Raw genomic sequence first — 13621 nt, forward strand, 5'->3', positions numbered from 1 at the left:
TTCTGTAGCCTTTCTTCCATTCTAGCCTCCTTTTCGAGTCTTTCTTATTCTTAGTGCTACTTTTCCTTTGGTTTTGTGCACTTGTTTGTGTTTTTTAGAACAAAGGGGAGGGGGTGCTTTTGTGGGGCTACTCGTCACTCACTTAAAACTCCCATTAAAGAGTTCGAGAGCATTGATCTAAGCCCATAAGGGAATTTGCTTCCTTCACCTTGCAATGTCATTGCTTGTTTATCTTTAACCTAAGACTTTGTACATTGTTACCCACACCTAGACTATCGACCTATTTTGGTTAACTTCTCTGGCCATCAACACCATTTTACTCCGTTATCTTGTACCTTTCATTATAAAACCCTTCCGTCGCCTTCATTGCAATGCCTAAAGTTATCTCCCCCAATGATAATATTTTACCAGCTCCCATTTTTTTTCCATACCCAATCTTTCGTGGTTACCTTCATTAGTCTTTACCTATGCCCTTTTAGTCTTAAAGTTTTCTCTCAAAGCCATCGTTTCAAAATTGTTGATTCTTATTTCATCATATTTATCAGAACTTTGTGCATCCGCGCGGATCGCTAGTACGCTTTGTACCGGTTAATTTGAAGTGTGGAGGGAGAGATCCAAGTGTAATTTTAATCACTCAAAAATTTCATATGCGAGTCTGTTACGTAGAATAACCAAACAAACTCGCGATTTGATAAATGAAATCACTTCAGGGTTTAGACCCTTGACTCAAAGCAATGATCTGTAACTTCAACCTTCGTCCTTGGCTAAGCGTGATTCTTCTTGTCACTTGATGCTATATCTTTAAGCACGTGGTCTGTGTAAAATGCTTTAGTTTTATTTGTACATTCCTGCCTATCTCTTTGTTTCAAGTTTACAGTTTTATTTGGTCATATTTTCCTTAGATAACTCAGCCTGTCCTGACTACACGAACACGAAGTTTCTTGTACAAATTTGCTACGTTCCCGCTATGAAGTAAAAATATAAGGTACATGGGCTATGAGGTACAAAATTGTTTAAAATAAGGGGGAGGGATACACTCCCTTTACAAGAACAATTTTTTAATAATACGGGCCTCAAAATTAGTCAAAAATTAGGAACAAATTAGTACCAAGCTGAGGCTGAGCTACTGCAAAATGTAATTTTAAACAATGTTGACAAACCCCCTTAAAATTGGCAAATGAGGTCTAAACTCCTCCCTAGAGTACATTGTATTCTACCCTGGGTGCTAGAGCTTCATTGAGAGAGTGAATCGGTAAAAGAATCCAACCACTGTTTGGCCTCTTTCTCAGAGGCACTGGTACCCAGGGTTACTGCACTGCTAACACCCTTTGAAAAAATGAAGAATAAATTAAGAACACTCCAGCCAAAAATTTCTTGAAGAAATTAAGAACAGCCAGCCTGAACTTCAATTTACTGGTTCTTAGAAGAAAAGAGGGTATAGATAATAACACTGTATCTTTGTCAAGACAATTCAATGCAACATTCAAAGTTTTTATCGAAAATATTGAGATGCTAAATGTTTCATAGCCTTGAAAACCATTCTTCCATAGAAGTGAGTTTATACACTTTTTAAATGGCCTCGTGCGCATTCTCTATGAATCTTTTGCTTTTGAGAAACGTAAAAAAAGTTGGAGTCGAGAGGACTGCAACTGTCAAATTTGTAAAAAATAAAAACATTCTGTTCCTTGTATAATCTTCTTTTTGTTTTTTTTACAATTCTTTAGAGTTTCATTTATATTTGAGTATTTAATGTAAATAGTTGGTCTGGATTAGTTTTATTCATATAAATATATAAAAACTAACATTATTCCAGATTGCGTTGTGTATTATGACTTAACAGTGCTCGATGTGCAAAAACACAGAGCAATAGATAAAGTAGAAGATAGGCTAGAAATGAGACATGTTCTCTGTTACTCCGAGTTTCCTAACATTAAACACTAACGTTAATGAATTTAATAATAATAGTATTAATTATTATTTAGAGTATCAAATTGACGGGGGTTAATATAATCAGGGGGCTAAGACATTTCAAAAGGGATGGTCGGTGATGCTGGAATAACCAGGGTGCGCTGAATATAGAAATAATTGGCTTTCTTAGTTTTCGTTGTTGAAATTCATTATTATTGGGCTTTTATCTTATCACGACTAACTCTACTACACTCTTTTTTATAAGAACCAATAAATTTAGGTTCAGGCTGACTGTTCTTAATTTTTTCGAAAATCTGAGGCTGGATTGTTTTTATTTTTTTCTTAAATTAAGAGGGTGTAAGCAGTGCTATTGCTAGCTTTTTCGCTCTAAGGAGGTGTTCAGGCCACATTTGCTAACAAAGTGAGTGAGGCAGCCTTAATTTGCTGACAAATTTGAATATTCACCGAAAAAGCACCCACGCATCGCTAAAAATCCTCGATTTTGAGAAAAAACGTTGTTCAAAATTGTATTTTGCAGAAGCTCAGCCTCAGCTTGTTCTTAATTTGTTCTTAACTTTTGACCAGTTTTGAGGCTCATGTTCTTATAAAAAAGAGTGTAAATGGTATTTATGGCGTCCTTCCGTTTCTCTTGTTACAGCTGCATTCTAAAGGCACGGGGGCTGTCCATAGCGACGGCTTAGTTTGTACGGGTAGACGGCCGCCATGAATTAAACCATGCAGTTCTGCGTTAATGAGACGTGAATAATTTTGTTTTAGCATTAATATTTTATAGGTTGAATAACTGAAAGGAAGTGCCTGGCTGTTTGTTATTTGACACCCATTACCGCTTGAATCATTGTACTTTATTTTCAAAGCGCTTCCGGAACAGTCTTTTCTCTTTCTTTTCCCTTCACTCCATTTCTTCGGTAGGCAGTCCCTCTATAATTCACTGTATCTGATTTTATTTAATATTTTCATTTTCCGCAAGGTTGCTCCGCGCGCAACATTATCTACGGGTTTTTATTTATACCGTGAGAAATTTAAAATGAAGGCAAAAGCTGCCCAAATTTTTTACATTTGGACTTTCATAAAGGCTGATAAAGGCTTTTTAATTTAAAACTATTCTTACAACTCCATCTGGATTTCAACTTAAATATTCGCCTAAACCTGCCCGTCCGCATGACAAAGTTTCTTGGCTGGGGGAAAAGGTCATGTTTTGAGCAGTGGTGGCGCCAGAGGGGGGGCAGGGGGGGCTACAGCCCCCCCGTCGGAGGAGGCTAGCCCCTCCGTCGGAAGATAAATTATGCTTGAATTTTTTTTGTCGGAGCGAATTTTTTAAGTTTTGGCGGAAATAGAAATTTCTAAAAGGACTGTTATCAGAATTCAGGAAGCTCATCCCAAAACAACTCATCGACACATCAATTTCATGGTAAATAATAATCTGTTATAAGAAGTTTGAATTGGTTGTTTAGATGTTCAGTACCAGGTGTTTTCCGCATGCTGTTAAATTTGATCTTATGTTATGGATAGTGCAGTTCGTCCAAATCTTGCTTGCTATAACCAACCTACAACATCGGAATATTTTTGTGCGATAGCGATATGGCAACAAATGTTACCCGTTTCAGTGTTAGATGTAGTATATGTAATGACGTATTTAACAATGATTACGCTGCCCGCCACACGAAGTCCAAGCACAAAGATTTGGCTGCAATGGGAAGGACTGCTCCTACGACGGCAATAGTTGAAACGGACTCGCAGCAGAGAAAAATAAAAACATTTTTTCAATCAAAAGGCGGTACTTTTCCAAAGAAACGAAAGGTTAATGATTTTGAAACTGAAAGAACAACAGAAGACCCCGAAGAACAAGAAGTTGAAATTTCGAAAATTCAAGACGAAGAGCAAATCGAACGTGGTATGTTATACGTTTTAATATTTAAGTCCTTTTAATACGAGGAAAAACACTTAGCAAAGGGCTTCAGCCATAAAAACAATCAAACTCATTTACGTAGTAGCTAAGCCATTTTACCCCATCCCAACCATACATATTTGTAGTGTTTTGCTTCTACGTACACGTTTTTTTATTTATAAGAAACTTGACTCAAGCCCAGAGTACTAATAGTTTCCAAATTTCTTATTTTTTACTATTTTTAAGGGAAACCATCTATTACTATTTACGATAAATCCTTCTAGTTTTTTTTATAAACAAGTTCCTTATTAAGAAAAAAACGTGTATTTTTATAGGAAACCTAGCTCTCCAGAAATTAAAAGTTTCTTATTTTCGGACCTATATAATATGGGATTTCACTGCGACTGCGACATATTTAAACAAATATACCTGGCTATGACTGGATGAGGAATAAACCTTGTTAGACGTATAAATTTCTTCGTTTTATTTACAAATAAAAATAATTTTTTGGATGATTTTGATATTAAGAGTCACAAAAGATTGATTAGTAAAAATGCCTTTTTGTCCATCTCCCAGGAGATATTATAATCTTTTTCACACATGTAAAACAGGGTAGTAAATCATTTGTTTAAACTTCCAGGTACAACTTCTAGCTTGGACCCCGAAGTCACGAATGTAGATGCTGACAACTACGTCACCATTTCGGAAGCCGAACAGTCGATGTCGGACATTGTGGAAGCAGCAAATGAAAGCGACAGCAACGAGGATATCGAGGAAAATTTGGAACAGTTGGAACTCGAGTTGGAAGATGAAGTTGATCCTGCAGGATTATCAGCCGAAGGTATACTAACTAGCTATCAGATATAATCGTAACTCTCCATTAACCAGCGGCGTAGGGGGGTACTAAAAAGTGGAAGGGCGCGTGAAAAAAGGGCACCTTGGTATGTAATTAAGACGAAGGCAAACCCTGCTAGAAGGGCACGGGGGCATGCTCGCCCGGAAAAGTTTTGCATATAAGCAGCCACTTTGGCTCCCATAGCCTCTTTCGCACTAAAGCTCAAAGAAAAGTCTAAAACAATGAAAAGAGGCACTTCTCAGATATAAAATAGGGCACTGCCAAGAACTTAACAGGAAAAAAGTTTGCAAAGTGTGATGGATAATTTTTTTCGTTTTAGCACTTCAAGGAGATTCGAGAGGACCGCAACTTACACTATCCGTCGCTGGCCCCAAGGACATATCCTCAACCAAAGACGGCGGACCTGTGCAGCCTCGTAATATTTCCTTCCCTACACATTTGATTGGCAATCAGCATCGCGCATTCACACCTTTGCTGTATGAAAAGTATCCCTGGATTGAGTATTCGCAAATGGAGGATGCCATCTTCTGTTTCCACTGTCGTAATTTTTCAGAGAATCGGAAGGATCCAGCGTTTGTTAGTCAAGGCTTGCGCAATTGGAAAAGATGCTATGGCACCAAAGTGAATGATAACAAACTCTTGCAACATCAAACCAGCCATCTTCATGCCCAAAGTGTAGCTGCTAAAGCGCACTATGAAAACGTTAAGTCTGGAAATTTTCAGACCATTGCCACACTTCATGATGCCGCTTATTCGAAACTGGTTAAAGACAACAGGCATTACATGCGAGTGATTTGCGAAGTCCTGCTTCTCACTGCTCAGCGGAAGATTGCCCAACGTGAGACTGGAGGTTCATTTCGTGTTGCCGATATAAATAAAGAAGCTCTAGACTATGGACCTTCTTGTGGTAATTTTCTTGCGATACTTGGTCTTCTTGCAAGGCATGACCCAGTTGTTGCTGACAAAATCCGCACTGGCCCGAAAAATGCAAAGTATACTCACCACAGCGTACAGAATGCCATCTTAGACATTATGAAAGACATGGTTCTTGAGCAAATAAAAAGTGAGCTCAATAAGGCTCAGTATTTTACCGTCCTTTCAGATGAGTCTAAAGATAGAAGCAAAAAAGAGCAGCTTGTTGTTGCAGTCCGTTACTGCTACGAGAATGCCATACATGAGGAATTTATTGGCATTGCTGAGGCGCAAAGTTTAGATGCAGATGGTCTTTCAGACACAATAATTGAACGATTGCAACGCATCGAAGCCAACATGAAAGCATGCGTGGGGCAAGGCTACGATGGAGCTTCTGTTGTTTCTGGTCACCTGAATGGCGTTCAAAGGAAACTTCCTCTGAAAACCGGTGCTGAAATGGCTTACTACGTCCATTGCTTTTGTCATCGATTGAACCTTGTGATCGTCGATGTTGTGAAATCAATCAGTTGTGTGGCAGACATGATATCGCTATTCAGAAGCCTGCATTCTTTTCTGAGCAGCAGCACCGTTCATGTACGATGGGTAAAGGTCCAAGAGGATCACAAGGTTCATGTGATGGAAATTGGAAAAGTTTCTGACACGAGATGGTCTTGCCAGGCGAAGCAATTCAATGTTTTCTGGGAGCGGTTGGATATCTTGGTGGAAGTCCTGCAGGATGTGATTGACACAGATACGAACCCCGGTCGCAGAACAGAAGCTACTGGTTATCTTCTGCAGATTGACAGGAAATTTGTGAGATACCTGTTTGCCATCCGACACGTCTTGAACAAAGCCAAATTTGCGTCTGACATGTTGCAGAAACCCTCCAATGATTTGAGTCAAGCCATTGATCTCATTGCAACATTGAAAGATGAACTGGATGACTGTCAAAGCAGGGATAAGATTCAAGAGTTCTGGGATACTGCCGAAGAAGCAGCGGATCGCTTGGAATTGCCGGAAGAAAAAAGACCACCAAGAAAGAGGGCAACGCCTGCTTCTCTTCGAGAGTTTGTTGTGGAAGCATCTTCAGAGCCTCAAGTAGCAAGCGGGTTTGATGGCTACGTACAAAATGTCAAAGAAATACTAAACAGAACAACTGCAGAACTTTGCAAGCGGTTTGACGAAAAAAACATAAAGATCATGAAAGGCATAACTGCATTGGCCCCCAAGTCGAAAAGCTACTTGGACCCAACAACTCTTGTCAATTTTGCTGAGCTTTTTCAGTCTGAAATTGGTGCACTACGCAGTGAAATTGCCACATTTAAATATATGCTCTCAAGAAAAGAAGAAAAACACCGCCCAAGCACACTTCTGCAACTAGAGGCACACTTGGAAAAGCTAAATGAAGCTTTCTTTGAGCTGCACCGGCTTGTATCCATCGCATGCACTTTGCCAGTCTCTTCAGCCGAATGTGAACGCAGCTTCAGCTCTATGCGCCTCATCAAGAGTGATCTGCGCTCACTTATGAAGGACGAGCGTCTAGACAGTCTGATGATGCTAGGTATTCATCGTGCCCGTGGAAGTGCTCTTGACTTGGACTCAGTAGTAGACAGATTTAAGGCTAAGTTCCCGAAGAGTAGAATTGCTCTGTGAAACAATTTTGATTCTTGGACTTGAATTTTCGATATGTAGAAGTGCGTATTCCACCGCTTAGGTCTGTTCCTATAAAGTTACGTTGTGTTCCAGTTTTCCTTAAGTTCAGTTGGTTGCTTTTTATTTAAATTCATACTTTCCAAAGATAGGCCCTACTTGAATTGGCAACGTTTGATGAGTTGTAAAGATTTAGAGTAGTTTTAAGCTTATCTAGAGGCAGCTTTCAAAAAAAATTTCCAGGGACGCCGGAGAAGGGGGGCGCGGGGGGGCAAGCGCCCCTCCTGCCCTTTGCTAGGAGGGGCAAGGGAGGGGGCAAACGTGCCCTTAGTAATATGTCAAAAAACGTAGTAAAAAACACGATTACACCATTTTGATAGCATTTTTAGCCAATCTAATGGGTGTAGCCACCAAAATTTTCCCGGGGGAGTACCCCCGGACCCCCCGAATTTTCGGCTCGCAACGCTCGCCTTCGGTCTCCAGTACCCTTACAATTCCTTGTCGCCCCCTAGCCTATCGTTCTCTAAAAAAATTAGCCCCTCCGTCGGAAGTGCTAGCCCCTTTGTCGGAGGAAACCTAGCGCCACCACTGGTTTTGAGTCATTTAGTATTTTCAATAAACCATGACTGTAGCGTGAATTGGAAAGTTTCTGTCCTAATACCGACATCGAATTTGTCTAGTCTTGCTTGCCCCTACAGTCTCACGGGTTATCGTTTTTTTTGGGGATATCTTTATTGTCAGCGTAACATTTACCAAGACTACAACATTCCATGTGTCCAAATCATCTGAGGGTGAGCATTTTTTTTCAAATCAGCCAAATTATGTTGGCTCAAATTGGTTGGTTACACTGAACTCTAAAAATACTTTTGTCCTTATCATAGGTGTGTCGAGTAACATTAAAATGAACGTCGCAGCATAATTTTTTAACCAGTGTTGTGTTATAATATGAACTTCTCTGCTGTATTTTAATCTGAAGAAAATTTAGGAAATGACTCCCCCCACGCCCAATTGCTTGCAAAATGAAAGATTAAATTTGTAGAATGGTAATTTGAATGAAATCTCAGAAACTTTTCTTAATGTATCCACCTATATGTAAGGCGAATCTCTGTAACAGTCGTAGATGTAACCTAACAAAATCTACTGCTTTAGTCACTTTGCTGCAGACCGAAAATTCTGGAAATATGGAGAAAACCATAAATCTAAATTTGTTTGTTTCTCTCAAATTTATTTAATATATATATAATGTAACAGAAAACTATTCTAATCTTTTTCCTTTGTGTTTTATTCGTGTTTTAAAGCAAGTGTAAATAAAACTCTCCTCGTCATGAGAATAAGCATATGTGTGTATATGTTTGTATTATTTGAAATCCTTTGCCTTGATATTAAATGTTATGCCTCTATCAATGTTTGGTTATCAACAAAGCTGTTCAATTTGGTGAACACGTATTTCGTTTAAACAGCCACTCTGAAGTGAAATGGTTCGATAAAGAACAAAAGCGAAGAAGAAATACTAATTTTTGCAAAAAAATCAATAAAAAGCATTCACCCTAGGCTCTCTAGACGTCAAGAAGATTTGAGGTGCAATGTTTGATCATCTGCTACCAAGGACCGAGATACCGAGGGCGCCGGGGGGCCTTGACCCCCCCCCCCAAAAAAAACTAAAGAAGCATGGATGAAATACTTTTATTTTGTAAAATATGGCTGTTGTTGCCCTTATTTATCAGGGTTGGCGCCTTCCAACGGTTGTATCTCGGTCTTTATCTTCTACGGTCGAGGGGCAATTCACTCTTTCAAAAAGCGTACGAGATTTGCTCTAAAACAAAAGGATTTTGGGGGATTTCCAAATAAAACAATAGGATTTCCACCAAAGGTGTACAAGATTTTTTGGAGTGATTTCCCCCCTCGGCTACGGGGAGGTGATTTGCCCCTCGGAGATTTTTTGGAGTGATTTGCCCCTCGACTACGGTCTCCAACTAAAACCTTAAGGATTAATGTTTATACATAAATCCGTTTATGGAAGCTGTCATCGAACTTATTGAGAAAATTGTTCCAAATATGTTATTAGTCTTTAATCACCTCTCCTGTAAGCAATGACCATCAAAATCTTCCCTATTGCACTTTTCACTAAATTCATTTTTTCGGTTTCATTTTTCATTAATTCATCATTCAGCTGATAGATGTCTCTTACCGAGGGGCGATTCACTCTTGCAAATATCGTACAAGATTTTGCCTAAAACAAAAAGATTTCTGGGGATTTCCAGATAAAACAATAGGATTTTCACGAAAGGTGTACGAGATTTTCTTAGAGTGATTTGCCCCTCGTCTCTTACCATATCCTAATTGAATTCCATTGCTTACATGAAGTTTCATTGATTCTCTATAATTTTTTTCCGCATTTTTCTACCAAAATGTGTTTGTGTTTTAAGCACTCATTTTCAAAAGGAAGAGAGCCCCAAACAAAAGCGGGAGGTCATTTCTCAAAACCAACCCTTGAATGATATGGATATGCGAGAGCTGCAATGCTGTGTTGTGTATGACTTGGAAATGGAACAAGGTCAGGGCAGCTGAAAACATTGCTAGGAGTGAGAGTGAAGACCCTCTAGTCGCGTGGGCTGTTCTGGGGGGATGTTCTGGGGGGCTGTTCTGGGGCGCTCTTCACGACTGGCGACACTCTGGCCACAATAGAAGCTCGATCCGGTCTTTTTTATAGATCTGTGACTTTAATGTTTATATAATTCAGAACACCTCGCTCATCTTGATACGAGCTCGTGATGTTTATTTCAACTTCATTATATTTGTCTGTTTTGGAATGTTTTCTCCTGTTTTCAGCTCCAAAAGTGCCAAAAGCATTATATTATCGCTTAAGAAATGTTTTAGGCGTACTACTTTTAACTTGCGAGGAATTTGGTTGAGGTTCGTTCATTGATTGGTAGAGCTATTGGTTGTTGGTTGAAGAATAATCGTGGTGCTTGGTTGAAGAATAATCGTGGTGCTTGGTTGAAGAGTAATCGTGGTGCTTGGTTGAAGAGTAATCGTGGTAGTGGTTTCCCGACAACCATACGGTTGTGGTAGAAGACAACATAACAGTGATGAGCCAGAGATGACACTTCTTGTTGTTTCTTCGTTCTTTTTTATCTATTGTAGAAAGCTACATTGCAGTGCCCAGGACACGGCAGACTCAAAGGCCGCCACATGTGCTCTTCGACTTCTACACTGCCATCTTTCTTTTCCCCTATATTTCTTTACATCACAACTCTATTTAAAGGTAAATTATGCAGGTGGTACAATCAGATAGATATAATACCTGGCACGATGCCTCGTGCTACCTTTAAGGCACACGTGCTTACCTGCAATTACCAAGTAGCTCTTGATCTTAACAGTCTTACAAAAGAAAGATATACTTTGTACAGTACAGTGTAAAGACAAGGTTTTTTTTGTTAGTTAGCAGGGTATGATGACCATAATTTTCCACTGATAGATAAATCCAGAATTTCAAATGTTTTCGTCTGTATGAAACTTTGAAGGTTTTGATAAGTTATTAAAAGGAAAGGAAGTTTTTCTTGGTTTGTAAAATCCGGAACTTTTAATGGCCTTAACTTTTTTAAACCAGCAAAATGGCCGATTTATTATATTTTTGATGAGATAAAAATTAATAAAACGTATTATATATGATAAATTTCAGAAACAGGCAAAAAGAATAACATTGATCTTATTAGGATTAAGAAATTTTGAGAAATACATGGCATTTGAAAGGATTGACATGGAGATTTTCATAATTGAGCAATATAAGCTTGTTATTGTCGTAATTTTTATTTCTGAATCTTAGGAATTAAAGTAATGTTTATCTAAAACATTAATTGTTAACATTACGTAGGGTATACTGGCATACATTTTAGCTATTAAGAACCATGAACTCTTCATTGTTTACAAGAAACTGGACTTTCAAAAACTGATCTCCTGAATTTGGTAACACTTTAAGGCTAGCAGGAATATTAGGGCCAGGGACACGTACCCTATGCGGAAAATGCCACCTTTTAAAGCACTCTCTTTAGAAGTCTGGGAAAGTGTCCTTTTTAGACATTGTGCCCCTTTCTACTTTCGTCCCTCCAACATTCAATTGCATCCGATGTCCCCACATGAAAGTGACAATGAACAGTGTAATCGACTTGCTTGAGGCAGAAAATTAAAGATTTTACAGTAACGACATGCCATGCCAAAGAAGTCTGGGGATACTTTCAATGTTGCCAAACCATTGAAGAACCTTTGTTCCTTAGAACTGTTCCTGGCTTTTGTTTCAAGAGATTGACCATTTGACAGGTCATTTTCTGGTTGAATGTAACTTCTTCTACGGTTTTTTATTGTTTACCTTTTGTAATGTTTCACTTTTATCCTGCAAAGAAAAAAGTTGCATTTTAGACAGTTTGAATCTCATTATTTTCTTTTAAGGTCATCTTGAATAATTATTGTATTATTTTTAATGAAATGAATTTTCTAATAACAGATGCAGGACAAAACCAAAAACGGGCATGCCGTTTTTGACTTAGGCCAAATCAGTGGCGGATTTAGGGGGCAACTAGGGGCAGTTGCCACTCCCTCAACGAGTCGAAGCAAGTCTGGCGCCCCTTTTTTGGAAATTGTGCGCCCCTTTTGAAGAATTGGAATCAGGTGAACACGTTTTTGAGACCGATAGGTTAATTTGCTTCAAGGATTACCTCAAGTTAGGATGTTTACTCCGAAAATGGATCTGAAATTGTTGTATACAGCGTATTCTCGTGACTAATTTTTGAAAATTTTTTAGCGCCCCCCCCCCCCCCCCTACCAACTGTCCCTCCTTCAAATTTGCTCTGGATCCGCCCCTGGGCCAAATGATTTATACATTGGAAACAATTTTACATTAACATTATTAAAATTACCTCCAGCCATTTCCCCTCCTTCGTATGAGTCCATTACTACTAGCCAGTTTCACATGGTGTAGCTTTCATTATATTTTTCTCATTCACAAATCCACCTCCGGGAAATGCATTGATACAGACAGAATTTTTGCGGTTATAAATTACGTCACGAATCGATCTCATTTCCTACTGATAAAAAGTAATGTTGATAGAAGGTGCCCTTGAGGTAAACCATTGACATTTCTAAAAAGTTCAAAATCAGTTGACTTAACCTGTGAAAGTCGTTAAAAAACACACAGAAAGATAATGGTTTTTTGATAATTTGTAAAACGTTTTCCTTAAACAATGATTTTGAATAAGTCCCATATTTTTGTTACCTTGGGGCATTTTATGTTGTACAGAAGCTGAAACATTTATTGATCCATGCGCACTTATTAAATTTTTCGTCGTTTCTCCATTTTTGGTAGTTTTGATTCAGATGCTGGACAGGAGTTTTCAACATTGTTTTTCATACAAAGCATATCTATTTCCAAGGATGCTACTCTCATCATAAGATCAGTTGATGTGAGTGCTAAAGAAGTTACCGTGTTAGGTTAAATAATTATGGCTTCGTTGCTGATTTCGTGTCCCTTTGCCAGGCCTAAATCTGAATCTATAAAAAATAAAATTGAAATGATATCATGGTTTGAAGTTGGTATAATTTGGTACCCTAAATTTTCTCTGGTAGAGCTCACAAATGTTTTGACTTAGAATGTATGCATACCTGGTCCATATGTATTCTGGAAACTCTTTATGCGACCTTGGTTGTATGTAAAATGCTAAAAAACTGCTTTTTGGAACAGCAATCAAAAGACAATCAGGAAAGCCAAGTGAGGCATCTCAATTTGACCTAATTTATAACTATAGATTTACTCCTCACCCCTTTCATGCCTTCATATATTAATGCATATTAGAACAGCCAAATGCTTTTGTTAAGCAGCAACATAGGCAGGGAACAGAAATGGGAGGCTGAAGCATAAAGGCTACTCAGACGAACCCTTTTTTAAATGCTGCGCCCATAACAGTAATAAAAGAAGCTGTTTTTCTATGTTAAAAATTGCGCAAAAGAGTGTACTTTTTAAAAAAGGAGCGTTTTTGCAATTCATGGAAAAATTTGGGACAGCACACATGTCGATATTGTTATCTTTCCTCGTTTTTGATCTCCATTTCTCACCTCTCCTTTTCTCGGCTCAATACCTTGATTGAGTCAAAAAATTTGAGAAACATATGATGCTGAGTGAATTTTTCAAATTACAAAAAATATTTTTATTCTCCAGAACCTTGAATCCATTTCTTATCTCGTACTTATTGTCGTTCATGCAGCTTCAGTGATAGCCTTTTTTGTTGTTGAAATTTGTTTTGCTTGAGTTGCAAAAGATGTTTACATGAATGTTTCTTACCTTTATTAGTTTTATAATGATCTTTATTTACCATATAATCCTGAATGGTGGCTACTTC

At 38.4% G+C, this 13621-nt stretch overlaps 1 protein-coding gene across 1 annotated transcript; it reads left to right on the forward strand.

Annotated features, from left to right (window-relative positions):
- The first annotated feature begins 3120 nt into the window (after positions 1–3120).
- LOC135687148 (zinc finger MYM-type protein 1-like) lies at positions 3121–7762 on the forward strand. Its single transcript, XM_065203640.2, has 3 exons — positions 3121–3820; positions 4455–4655; positions 4990–7762. The coding sequence occupies exons 1-3, from the start codon at positions 3508–3510 to the stop codon at positions 7233–7235; spliced, it is 2760 nt and encodes a 919-aa protein (XP_065059712.1). The 5' UTR covers positions 3121–3507; the 3' UTR covers positions 7236–7762.
- The last annotated feature ends 5859 nt before the right edge of the window (positions 7763–13621 follow it).

Source organism: Rhopilema esculentum, chromosome 15 (genome assembly GCF_057945365.1).
Source record: "Rhopilema esculentum isolate cy_ngs chromosome 15, ASM5794536v1, whole genome shotgun sequence".
Lineage (NCBI taxonomy): Eukaryota > Metazoa > Cnidaria > Scyphozoa > Rhizostomeae > Rhizostomatidae > Rhopilema > Rhopilema esculentum.